Genomic DNA, 13,103 nt, shown 5'->3' with positions numbered 1-13,103 from the left:
ACAATATGTCATGAAAAAACGTTCTCAGAATCAGTGGTATCCGTTGAAGCGTTCCAGAGTTATAAGCACATAAAGTGACAGTGGTCCGATTTCAAAATTAAGGCCTGGTCTTTAACCTACAAAATGGCTTGGTCCTTAAGGGGTTAAACGACACACACTTTTTATTTATATCTTTGAGAAATGGCTTTCTTCTTGCCACTCTTCCATAAAGGCCAGATTTGTGCAGTGTACAACTGATTGTTGTCCTATAGACAGACTGTCCCACCTCAGCTGTAGATCTCTGCAGTTCATCCAGAGTGATGAAAGTTTAGAGGGACAGCCGGGTCTTGTTAGATTTGCACTGGTATGATACTCCTTCCATTTCAATATGATCGCTTGCACAGTGCTCATTGGGATGTTTAAAGTTTTGGAAATCATTTTGTATCCAAATCCGGCTTTAAACTTCTCCACAACAGTATCACGGACCTGCCTGTTGTGCTCCTTGGTCTTCATGATACTATCTGTGCATCAAACAGAACCCTGAGACTATCACAGAGCAGGTGCATTTATACGGAGACTTGATTACACACAGGTGCATTATAGTTATCATCATTAGTCATTTAGGACAACATTAGATCATTCAGAGATCCACAATGAACTTCTGGTGTGAGTTTGCTGCACTGAAAGTAAAGGGGCCGAATAATATGTTGCACTCCCCACTTTTCAGTTTTTGAATTTCCACAAAAATTTAAAATAACCAATAAATTTCATTCAACTTCACAATTGTGTCCCACTTGTTGATTCTTCACCACACTTTTGCATTTGTTAGTTTTATGTTTGAAGCATGATATGTGGGAAAAGGTTGAAAAGTTCCAGGGGGCCGAATACTTTCGCAACGCACTGTAAACTCCACAATCTTAATGTGATTGGGGAATTATGTCCCACGTCGTAGAATTCATGTACTTTTGACATTTTATGGTCTTGTATCTGCATTTGCTTCTTTTAGTCTCCTGATTTACCAAAGTTAATTATTCCACTTGTTGTGAAAAACATCTTTGACAATATAAAACACTGTGAATTATTTGAGGTAACTAGAACAAATTGGGATATGACTATATACTGCAAACAAGTAAATAGATGTTCCATGCAATGCATGACTTGGTCAATATGAAAAAGTGAGAGCCTCTCTATGGCTAGAGTCACGTGACCATATTTCCTTACATCCGAGAAAATCGGTCCAATTATGCTAGTCATACTCTGATCACATTCTAATCAGAGTGTAATCATAGCGTGATCTGATTTTTTCAGATGAAGATAAGATGGGAAAAAATGTCTCCATTCTGTCAGTCCGTGAAAATCGGACTACACTCAGTTGTCATCCAAGTGCAGTCCAACGTTTTCCACAGACTCATTGACATACATGGCTGCGTGCAATCCGAATATTGGATGCAAATCATGCATGCAGTGATTTCTTTTTTTGCTCAAACAAACTCACACATGTGCATGGCCCAATAGAATATCTTTGGTCCGAGTGCTTTCCGATGTGTTGTCAGATCACATGTGCACCAAAAATACAGTCATATGCACAGATCTGCTTTTCTGGCTCATACAATAAGGTCCCTAGACATTCATAAGCTGCAAATACACAAGAAGGCTTCTTCAAGTAACAACCTTTTTATTTCTAAAGGTGTTAGTATAAGGGTGGTGTCAGTGTGTGTCTCACATATCATTCAACTTTTAATTAGGTTCTGTTTGTACAACCCGCAAGAAGACAGGAGTTGGATATCCACAACTGAGTGCTGTGATTGAGTGTGCAGATGCTGCTCATGGACTAAATGGCCATATTATATCGGTTAGTAGAAATATACGCCAAATTATCCATTTCTATACACGGAGTATAGATCTATGTAGGAGGTGAGAATAAAAACACCGACGGTAAAAATCGTTTATGAAAACAAAGGAACGTCCATTACCAGGATATAAAGGAGCAAAGACAAGGACTGTGTTCACCTGCAGGATTTTGTAGCTACTGTACATAAATGATCAAAGCAGAACTACTTAAAGGTAAATTGTCAGTAGGATCACCCCTCCTAAGCCGTCTGTATGGCCATGTAGGTCATAGGAATAACATGATACCTTGATATCTGCAATCTGATGTTTGATTCCAGATAAATCCAGTTTTTCTTATATCTAAATTAGCTTTTCTAATCTATGGCCTGGACACTGATCTGCATGAGAATCTGCCTCCAGAGATTATTATAAATGAAAGCAGTCATTACCAGTGGGAGTCATCTAGATCAGGCTGTGCTGCTGTAATAAAGAATCCTTGGACCAAGATGAGTTGAACGGTTTTTATTTCCACAACTCATTTCATTGTTGGACTAGCTTCTTTTTCAAGTGAAAAAAATCATTTCCATACAGCCATTGTATCCCTCCTAAATTTCTTGTTGCTTGCCACTTGTGTCCACTTTTGGAAGTGAGCCCCATTCTTCAGTACATCGTTCCTCTCGGCCCCATCCTGCAGTATATCACTCTTCTTACGTATATGAAAGAGTGAGGAGCGCACTCCCTGATGATGAAAGCCATGTGGGCTGTATATGCAACCTCACTAGAGTGGTGTCACGACCTATGGAGACCAGGGCATATAACATTGCCGCAAGGTTTAATCTAAGTATAGTACAAGTCTGCCTACATTGCAGGGAAAGGTTAGGGACAAATAAAAAAAATATTGGACCACCATTTTACATAAAAAGTGAAATATTGAGAGCATGATATTTTCTCTTTTTCAGGATGGAGGTTGCACTTGTCCGGGGGATGTGGCCAAGGCTTTTGGTAAGTTTCTAAACCTGATCAAGGGATACACTTAATAAATAATTTCTGACGTTCATATTTATTTCTTTATTTGCAACGACTAGCTAAACGTTATAGTAGGCTTTTGCCTTGATGGGTTATTCATTGTTCTGCCTTTAATCTAAGTAGTTGGCAATACCAAGTCAGACATACGATCTTTAATATTAATCTCTCCTAACTCCAGTATTTGATAGAGGTTGAAGAGCGGAGCAGATTGATAAGTAGTTTAATGGGAAAAGATTGAGGCTGTGTACACAAGTTGCGTTCTTTTTGCGTTTTCGCGGTGTTTTTACGTTGCGGAATCGCCGTGAAAACGCATCCCATGCAATCCTATGGGATTCCGCAATGCTGTGCTAATGATGCGGATTTTTCCACTGCGGAATCGTATAGCGGAAAAATACGCAGCATGCTCATTCTTTTTGCGGAATCGCGGCGATTCCACACCCATAGAAATGCATTGATCCTCTCACTTTCCGCATATGGCTATGCCCACCATGCGCAAAGTAAGCGGATCATGTGCGCATCGTACCCAGGGCCTGGAGGAGAGCAGACTCTCCTCCAGGCCCTGGGTACCATAATCCTGTAAAAAAAAGAATAAAAATAAAAAATAGAGATATAATCACCCTCCGGTAGCCCCCAAAGTCCTTCCCGCCTCTCAACACGCTCCCGGCATCTTCCGGTCCCAGTAATGCTTTGCACGAATGACCGCTGATGATGTTGCGCTCTCGCGAGCGTGATGTCATCTCAGGTCCTTCACGCAAAGCATTACTGGAAGATACCGGGAGCGCCACAGAGCAGATCGGGGGCCGTCGGAAGGTGAGAATAACAATATTTTTTATTTTTTTTTATTATTTTTAACATCCTATCACATTTCCAAGCGATGCTAATCGCTTGGGATGCGCAAGCATTCCGCAAGCGAAAAATGCTTGCAAAACACTTGTTTATAGTGAATGCTTTCAGGTCTTAGTGTTAATCGGCTTATGTAAACATTTTTTATTACATCAATATCTTCAGTCTTGAGAGAAATATTTTTAAAGTATTTGTTTTACCTCTTGTAGCGCTTTGCTGTCCTAAGTAGTCATGAGGCAATTTACGTCTCCTCCAACAAATGCAATAAAAACTGTTCAAAAAATATCAGGCAAATTCATCAGCCTGCCTAGCAAAATACAAGCCATCATATAATTCTAACAATAGAAAAATTGAACTGTTACTGACCTTGGAATTTGGTGACACAAACCAAATGTGTGTTTTTTTTTGCATCGTTGCATAGATTGAAAACAATCATAGGTCAATCAAGTTCAGCCTTTCTTGATCAATTATATATTATGTATTGCTAGATTATTTATAATTTCTTAATTTGTTTGACTATTTAATGAAAACACATACAGCTCTGGCACAAATTAAGAGACCGCTTTCAAATGTGCAGTTTGTCTGATTTTTCTCTTTATAGGTTTATTTTTGAGTAAAATGTAAATTATTATTTTTGTCTACAAACTTCTGACAACATGTCTCCGAATTTCCAAGCAATAAATTTTGTAAATTTTTTTCTGCAAAGGAGAAATGGTCAAAATTAAAACAAAACAGTGCTTTCAGACCTCAAATAATGCAAAGAAAACAAGTTCATGATCATTTAGAAACAACAATACTAATGTTTTAACTCAGGAAGAGTTCAGAAATTAATATTTTGTGGAATAACCATGATTTTTAATCACAGCTTTCATGCGTCTTGGCATGCTTTCCACCAGTCTTTCACACTGCTTCTGGTGCAAAAATTTAAGCAGTTCTTCTTTGTTTGAAGGCTTGTGACTATCCGTCATCCTCTTCATTACATTCCAGAGGTTTTCACTGGGGTTCAGGTCTGGAGAATGGGCTGCCCATGACAGGGATTTGATGTGGTGGTCTCTTAATTTTTGCCAGAGCTGTATATACAAGTTTGGGTCACTGTAGACCTAAAGAATCAAGTCACTTCAAAGTAGGGAGAAAAAAAATGAACGCACGAAGATGGAAAATGGTCTAGTCCTGAAGGGGTTTACGGTTACCCCCAGTGAGGTCTACATGTTTAATATATGCTTCAATAAAGACAAAAAAAATGTTCAGATTTTTTGTTTTAGGAGCTGGAGCCGACTTTGTAATGCTGGGGGGCATGCTATCAGGTCACACTGAGTCTGGAGGTGAAACCATTGAGAAGAATGGGAAGAAGTATAAATTATTCTATGGCATGAGTTCAGAAACGGCAATGAAGAAGCATGCTGGCGGAGTGGCAGAGTATAGGTAGACATTACATTCCTTTACCGGTGTGATTTTACACTTGAACCAAAAAGATGTAAAACCTTCTAAATTTGTTGCTTACATCTAGAGCTTCTGAGGGAAAAACCGTGGAGGTCCCTTACCGAGGAGATGTGGAAGATACCATTAAAGACGTACTTGGAGGAATTCGTTCCACTTGCACCTACGTAGGTGCCGCCAAGCTAAAGGAGCTAAGCCGAAGAACAACCTTTATCAGAGTGACCCAACAACTTAACCCCATCTTTAGCAACCCATGAGTGTAATCTATTTATTAGGTGGTTCTTAATTTAAAGAGAACTGGTTACATTGAACATGATGCTCTATCTTCGGGTAGCATAGAGATCGTAAAAGAGATCCCGGCTTATGAGTTCATTGGGTGGTCATTACAGAATGATCGTTAGCCATTCCTGGTAACGGAGATAGCTGTCACTTACTGATTAGGACTGCCCACTGTACTAAGGTAATAGGGAGCACAGAAAATCAATTTGTTATGTTTTTCACACAAAACAATGTATGAATTTGCCCAGAAGATAAAGCATCATGTTCAGTGTGACAGGTTCACATTAAGTCTTTTAACTAAATCGTATATATGATGCCACTAATCATTCACATCTATGCCTACTGCTGCTTGCCGATTCATGGGCACACACACGTCTTGCATTCCACATCTGGTCTGAAAGGCTCACATTTCCATAAGGTTATCTACAGTGTAAGTTTTACAATGTGCAGGGGCCAATTACTATTGCTGACTATTCCAGCAGTACAGGCTATTTATTCGCTTTATGTGCTTTAAATGTTAGAATTAATTTAAGACTACATTTTAATTAAAAACATTTTATTTCTGTAAAGATGGCGCCTGTAGTCTTGTTTGTTACGGCACATGTACAGGAAATTATCTGCAAATAAAAAACTTCTTAAGTCAATAGACTTCTAATGATTGCTAGTAGTTTTTTTTTTACAGGCTTTTAGTATTTTAAGGCCTGTTTTTAGGAAATGTAATAAGTCATATATTAATATACTACCATACCTTACTTCATTTAACATCCCCCTAATTCCACATTACTGGGCTCAATGGATCTCCTGCTGCAGTGTTTACTGCAAGTTTTGGAAATCATTTTGTATCCAAATCCGGCTTTAAACTTCTCCACAACAGTATCACGGACCTGCCTGTTGTGCTCCTTGGTCTTCATGATACTATCTGTGCATCAAACAGAACCCTGAGACTATCACAGAGCAGGTGCATTTATACGGAGACTTGATTACACACAGGTGCATTATAGTTATCATCATTAGTCATTTAGGACAACATTAGATCATTCAGAGATCCACAATGAACTTCTGGTGTGAGTTTGCTGCACTGAAAGTAAAGGGGCCGAATAATATGTTGCACTCCCCACTTTTCAGTTTTTGAATTTCCACAAAAATTTAAAATAACCAATAAATTTCATTCAACTTCACAATTGTGTCCCACTTGTTGATTCTTCACCACACTTTTGCATTTGTTAGTTTTATGTTTGAAGCATGATATGTGGGAAAAGGTTGAAAAGTTCCAGGGGGCCGAATACTTTCGCAACGCACTGTAAACTCCACAATCTTAATGTGATTGGGGAATTATGTCCCACGTCGTAGAATTCATGTACTTTTGACATTTTATGGTCTTGTATCTGCATTTGCTTCTTTTAGTCTCCTGATTTACCAAAGTTAATTATTCCACTTGTTGTGAAAAACATCTTTGACAATATAAAACACTGTGAATTATTTGAGGTAACTAGAACAAATTGGGATATGACTATATACTGCAAACAAGTAAATAGATGTTCCATGCAATGCATGACTTGGTCAATATGAAAAAGTGAGAGCCTCTCTATGGCTAGAGTCACGTGACCATATTTCCTTACATCCGAGAAAATCGGTCCAATTATGCTAGTCATACTCTGATCACATTCTAATCAGAGTGTAATCATAGCGTGATCTGATTTTTTCAGATGAAGATAAGATGGGAAAAAATGTCTCCATTCTGTCAGTCCGTGAAAATCGGACTACACTCAGTTGTCATCCAAGTGCAGTCCAACGTTTTCCACAGACTCATTGACATACATGGCTGCGTGCAATCCGAATATTGGATGCAAATCATGCATGCAGTGATTTCTTTTTTTGCTCAAACAAACTCACACATGTGCATGGCCCAATAGAATATCTTTGGTCCGAGTGCTTTCCGATGTGTTGTCAGATCACATGTGCACCAAAAATACAGTCATATGCACAGATCTGCTTTTCTGGCTCATACAATAAGGTCCCTAGACATTCATAAGCTGCAAATACACAAGAAGGCTTCTTCAAGTAACAACCTTTTTATTTCTAAAGGTGTTAGTATAAGGGTGGTGTCAGTGTGTGTCTCACATATCATTCAACTTTTAATTAGGTTCTGTTTGTACAACCCGCAAGAAGACAGGAGTTGGATATCCACAACTGAGTGCTGTGATTGAGTGTGCAGATGCTGCTCATGGACTAAATGGCCATATTATATCGGTTAGTAGAAATATACGCCAAATTATCCATTTCTATACACGGAGTATAGATCTATGTAGGAGGTGAGAATAAAAACACCGACGGTAAAAATCGTTTATGAAAACAAAGGAACGTCCATTACCAGGATATAAAGGAGCAAAGACAAGGACTGTGTTCACCTGCAGGATTTTGTAGCTACTGTACATAAATGATCAAAGCAGAACTACTTAAAGGTAAATTGTCAGTAGGATCACCCCTCCTAAGCCGTCTGTATGGCCATGTAGGTCATAGGAATAACATGATACCTTGATATCTGCAATCTGATGTTTGATTCCAGATAAATCCAGTTTTTCTTATATCTAAATTAGCTTTTCTAATCTATGGCCTGGACACTGATCTGCATGAGAATCTGCCTCCAGAGATTATTATAAATGAAAGCAGTCATTACCAGTGGGAGTCATCTAGATCAGGCTGTGCTGCTGTAATAAAGAATCCTTGGACCAAGATGAGTTGAACGGTTTTTATTTCCACAACTCATTTCATTGTTGGACTAGCTTCTTTTTCAAGTGAAAAAAATCATTTCCATACAGCCATTGTATCCCTCCTAAATTTCTTGTTGCTTGCCACTTGTGTCCACTTTTGGAAGTGAGCCCCATTCTTCAGTACATCGTTCCTCTCGGCCCCATCCTGCAGTATATCACTCTTCTTACGTATATGAAAGAGTGAGGAGCGCACTCCCTGATGATGAAAGCCATGTGGGCTGTATATGCAACCTCACTAGAGTGGTGTCACGACCTATGGAGACCAGGGCATATAACATTGCCGCAAGGTTTAATCTAAGTATAGTACAAGTCTGCCTACATTGCAGGGAAAGGTTAGGGACAAATAAAAAAAATATTGGACCACCATTTTACATAAAAAGTGAAATATTGAGAGCATGATATTTTCTCTTTTTCAGGATGGAGGTTGCACTTGTCCGGGGGATGTGGCCAAGGCTTTTGGTAAGTTTCTAAACCTGATCAAGGGATACACTTAATAAATAATTTCTGACGTTCATATTTATTTCTTTATTTGCAACGACTAGCTAAACGTTATAGTAGGCTTTTGCCTTGATGGGTTATTCATTGTTCTGCCTTTAATCTAAGTAGTTGGCAATACCAAGTCAGACATACGATCTTTAATATTAATCTCTCCTAACTCCAGTATTTGATAGAGGTTGAAGAGCGGAGCAGATTGATAAGTAGTTTAATGGGAAAAGATTGAGGCTGTGTACACAAGTTGCGTTCTTTTTGCGTTTTCGCGGTGTTTTTACGTTGCGGAATCGCCGTGAAAACGCATCCCATGCAATCCTATGGGATTCCGCAATGCTGTGCTAATGATGCGGATTTTTCCACTGCGGAATCGTATAGCGGAAAAATACGCAGCATGCTCATTCTTTTTGCGGAATCGCGGCGATTCCACACCCATAGAAATGCATTGATCCTCTCACTTTCCGCATATGGCTATGCCCACCATGCGCAAAGTAAGCGGATCATGTGCGCATCGTACCCAGGGCCTGGAGGAGAGCAGACTCTCCTCCAGGCCCTGGGTACCATAATCCTGTAAAAAAAAGAATAAAAATAAAAAATAGAGATATAATCACCCTCCGGTAGCCCCCAAAGTCCTTCCCGCCTCTCAACACGCTCCCGGCATCTTCCGGTCCCAGTAATGCTTTGCACGAATGACCGCTGATGATGTTGCGCTCTCGCGAGCGTGATGTCATCTCAGGTCCTTCACGCAAAGCATTACTGGAAGATACCGGGAGCGCCACAGAGCAGATCGGGGGCCGTCGGAAGGTGAGAATAACAATATTTTTTATTTTTTTTTATTATTTTTAACATCCTATCACATTTCCAAGCGATGCTAATCGCTTGGGATGCGCAAGCATTCCGCAAGCGAAAAATGCTTGCAAAACACTTGTTTATAGTGAATGCTTTCAGGTCTTAGTGTTAATCGGCTTATGTAAACATTTTTTATTACATCAATATCTTCAGTCTTGAGAGAAATATTTTTAAAGTATTTGTTTTACCTCTTGTAGCGCTTTGCTGTCCTAAGTAGTCATGAGGCAATTTACGTCTCCTCCAACAAATGCAATAAAAACTGTTCAAAAAATATCAGGCAAATTCATCAGCCTGCCTAGCAAAATACAAGCCATCATATAATTCTAACAATAGAAAAATTGAACTGTTACTGACCTTGGAATTTGGTGACACAAACCAAATGTGTGTTTTTTTTTGCATCGTTGCATAGATTGAAAACAATCATAGGTCAATCAAGTTCAGCCTTTCTTGATCAATTATATATTATGTATTGCTAGATTATTTATAATTTCTTAATTTGTTTGACTATTTAATGAAAACACATACAGCTCTGGCACAAATTAAGAGACCGCTTTCAAATGTGCAGTTTGTCTGATTTTTCTCTTTATAGGTTTATTTTTGAGTAAAATGTAAATTATTATTTTTGTCTACAAACTTCTGACAACATGTCTCCGAATTTCCAAGCAATAAATTTTGTAAATTTTTTTCTGCAAAGGAGAAATGGTCAAAATTAAAACAAAACAGTGCTTTCAGACCTCAAATAATGCAAAGAAAACAAGTTCATGATCATTTAGAAACAACAATACTAATGTTTTAACTCAGGAAGAGTTCAGAAATTAATATTTTGTGGAATAACCATGATTTTTAATCACAGCTTTCATGCGTCTTGGCATGCTTTCCACCAGTCTTTCACACTGCTTCTGGTGCAAAAATTTAAGCAGTTCTTCTTTGTTTGAAGGCTTGTGACTATCCGTCATCCTCTTCATTACATTCCAGAGGTTTTCACTGGGGTTCAGGTCTGGAGAATGGGCTGCCCATGACAGGGATTTGATGTGGTGGTCTCTTAATTTTTGCCAGAGCTGTATATACAAGTTTGGGTCACTGTAGACCTAAAGAATCAAGTCACTTCAAAGTAGGGAGAAAAAAAATGAACGCACGAAGATGGAAAATGGTCTAGTCCTGAAGGGGTTTACGGTTACCCCCAGTGAGGTCTACATGTTTAATATATGCTTCAATAAAGACAAAAAAAATGTTCAGATTTTTTGTTTTAGGAGCTGGAGCCGACTTTGTAATGCTGGGGGGCATGCTATCAGGTCACACTGAGTCTGGAGGTGAAACCATTGAGAAGAATGGGAAGAAGTATAAATTATTCTATGGCATGAGTTCAGAAACGGCAATGAAGAAGCATGCTGGCGGAGTGGCAGAGTATAGGTAGACATTACATTCCTTTACCGGTGTGATTTTACACTTGAACCAAAAAGATGTAAAACCTTCTAAATTTGTTGCTTACATCTAGAGCTTCTGAGGGAAAAACCGTGGAGGTCCCTTACCGAGGAGATGTGGAAGATACCATTAAAGACGTACTTGGAGGAATTCGTTCCACTTGCACCTACGTAGGTGCCGCCAAGCTAAAGGAGCTAAGCCGAAGAACAACCTTTATCAGAGTGACCCAACAACTTAACCCCATCTTTAGCAACCCATGAGTGTAATCTATTTATTAGGTGGTTCTTAATTTAAAGAGAACTGGTTACATTGAACATGATGCTCTATCTTCGGGTAGCATAGAGATCGTAAAAGAGATCCCGGCTTATGAGTTCATTGGGTGGTCATTACAGAATGATTGTTAGCCATTCCTGGTAACGGAGATAGCTGTCACTTACTGATTAGGACTGCCCACTGTACTAAGGTAATAGGGAGCACAGAAAATCAATTTGTTATGTTTTTCACACAAAACAATGTATGAATTTGCCCAGAAGATAAAGCATCATGTTCAGTGTGACAGGTTCACATTAAGTCTTTTAACTAAATCGTATATATGATGCCACTAATCATTCACATCTATGCCTACTGCTGCTTGCCGATTCATGGGCACACACACGTCTTGCATTCCACATCTGGTCTGAAAGGCTCACATTTCCATAAGGTTATCTACAGTGTAAGTTTTACAATGTGCAGGGGCCAATTACTATTGCTGACTATTCCAGCAGTACAGGCTATTTATTCGCTTTATGTGCTTTAAATGTTAGAATTAATTTAAGACTACATTTTAATTAAAAACATTTTATTTCTGTAAAGATGGCGCCTGTAGTCTTGTTTGTTACGGCACATGTACAGGAAATTATCTGCAAATAAAAAACTTCTTAAGTCAATAGACTTCTAATGATTGCTAGTAGTTTTTTTTTTACAGGCTTTTAGTATTTTAAGGCCTGTTTTTAGGAAATGTAATAAGTCATATATTAATATACTACCATACCTTACTTCATTTAACATCCCCCTAATTCCACATTACTGGGCTCAATGGATCTCCTGCTGCAGTGTTTACTTTCTGACTTGATGACTTGTCATCTATAATAATGTCACACAGTGATGTAACCAGGGCCCGCTTTTAAAGAGGTTTTACACTTTGAAAAAAGTAGCTCTCGAACAATAGGAAACTGTAATAATTACTTACCTTTCCACCATCCCTCCTCTCACTGAAGCGCTGGATTCCCGATGCTGCTTTGATCTCTTTGTTTTAGCTGCAGCGGTGACGTTACAACTACAGCACACCTCACTTCTGAAGCCAAAAGCTGAGAGCAACGACTCGTCCTTCTACATCAGCATCAGTGCAGAGCCCAGTGATTGACTGAAGTAGTGATGTGTGCTGTATTCGTGACGTCACTGTTGCATCCTAAACAAGAGACCGTAGCCCCAGCGTGGAGATGGTGCCATCTGTGTTTGTTATGCGGAAAACCCTTTTATTGAGTTTATAACTTCTGGTTGGGGTTTGTCGCCCTGGGATGTGAACATGGTTCTCATTCACTGACAGCCAATTGGAAAAATTAGCTTGAAAATGGTGCTCAAATTGAAACACAAAATATGGTATATTAAAAAGTTGCATATAGTTTAATTGTTACCATGATTGAACATTGTTAAAGAAAACTTCCTTTTTGAAGTTAAATTGGATGGATCCCTGTGCCGTACTTTCTGTTGATAGAATTGGACTACTACTAAAATGCTATTTACTGTTAGGCAGTGAAACTTCCAGCCTTATCAGGACTATAAGATCTGTTTATTAATTTTTGCACTCACTTTATAGTACCATATCCCTATTAATCAATAGAATAGGGGGAGGAAGGTTAGCAGTGCTCCAGCCTGAATAGGATTAAGCTGCAGTACTAGTGATAACTGCACATACAGGAGAGCCACTATGTCTGTGTAAGCAATGGAAAGGATCCTTCATTCTGCTGATTGGTGTGTTAACATGGGGGTAGAACCTGCCATGCTATGGCCATCTCAGCCGACACTCCTAAAAACAGCCACTCGCTCGGCTGAGCACTTCTGTGTTCCCTATGAGAATGCCACAGGCTGACAGCCTATCTCAGGGAGAACAATGCGATTGGCAATTGAAAATGAAACGAT

At 39.1% G+C, this 13,103-nt stretch overlaps 2 protein-coding genes across 2 annotated transcripts in view; both read left to right on the top strand.

Annotated features, from left to right (window-relative positions):
- LOC141089074 (GMP reductase 2) overlaps window positions 1–6,042 on the top strand; it is a 30,798-nt gene extending 24,756 nt beyond the window's left edge. The window contains exons 7-10 of the mRNA XM_073575354.1: window positions 1,725–1,831; window positions 2,769–2,811; window positions 4,941–5,100; window positions 5,186–6,042. Coding sequence (XP_073431455.1) covers window positions 1,725–1,831; window positions 2,769–2,811; window positions 4,941–5,100; window positions 5,186–5,372 — 497 coding nt within the window. The 3' untranslated portion in view covers window positions 5,373–6,042. The remainder of the gene's footprint in view (window positions 1–1,724; window positions 1,832–2,768; window positions 2,812–4,940; window positions 5,101–5,185) is intronic.
- A 1,331-nt stretch (window positions 6,043–7,373) lies between these two features.
- On the top strand, window positions 7,374–11,855 carry LOC141089195 (GMP reductase 2-like). The gene is made up of 5 exons (XM_073575529.1): window positions 7,374–7,455; window positions 7,538–7,644; window positions 8,582–8,624; window positions 10,754–10,913; window positions 10,999–11,855. Exons 1-5 carry the CDS (start codon window positions 7,374–7,376, stop codon window positions 11,183–11,185), a joined length of 579 nt encoding a protein of 192 aa, XP_073431630.1. The 3' UTR covers window positions 11,186–11,855.
- Window positions 11,856–13,103: the final 1,248 nt, after the last annotated feature.

Source organism: Dendrobates tinctorius, unplaced genomic scaffold, assembly GCF_039654945.1.
Source record: "Dendrobates tinctorius isolate UK_male_01 unplaced genomic scaffold, ASM3965494v1 ptg000044l, whole genome shotgun sequence".
NCBI classification, from domain to species: domain Eukaryota; kingdom Metazoa; phylum Chordata; class Amphibia; order Anura; family Dendrobatidae; genus Dendrobates; species Dendrobates tinctorius.
The sequence above is the reverse complement of the archived record's forward strand: the minus strand, read 5'-3'. Positions and strand labels throughout refer to the sequence as shown.

Coding starts and splice junctions, on each gene's coding strand:
- LOC141089195 (XM_073575529.1), top strand. CDS start 7,374: ATGCACAGATCTGCTTTTCTGGCTCATACAATAAGGTCCCTAGACATT. Junction 7,645..8,581: donor TAAATGGCCATATTATATCG/GTTAGTAGAAAT, acceptor TCTCTTTTTCAG/GATGGAGGTTGCACTTGTCC. Junction 8,625..10,753: donor GGATGTGGCCAAGGCTTTTG/GTAAGTTTCTAA, acceptor TTTTTGTTTTAG/GAGCTGGAGCCGACTTTGTA.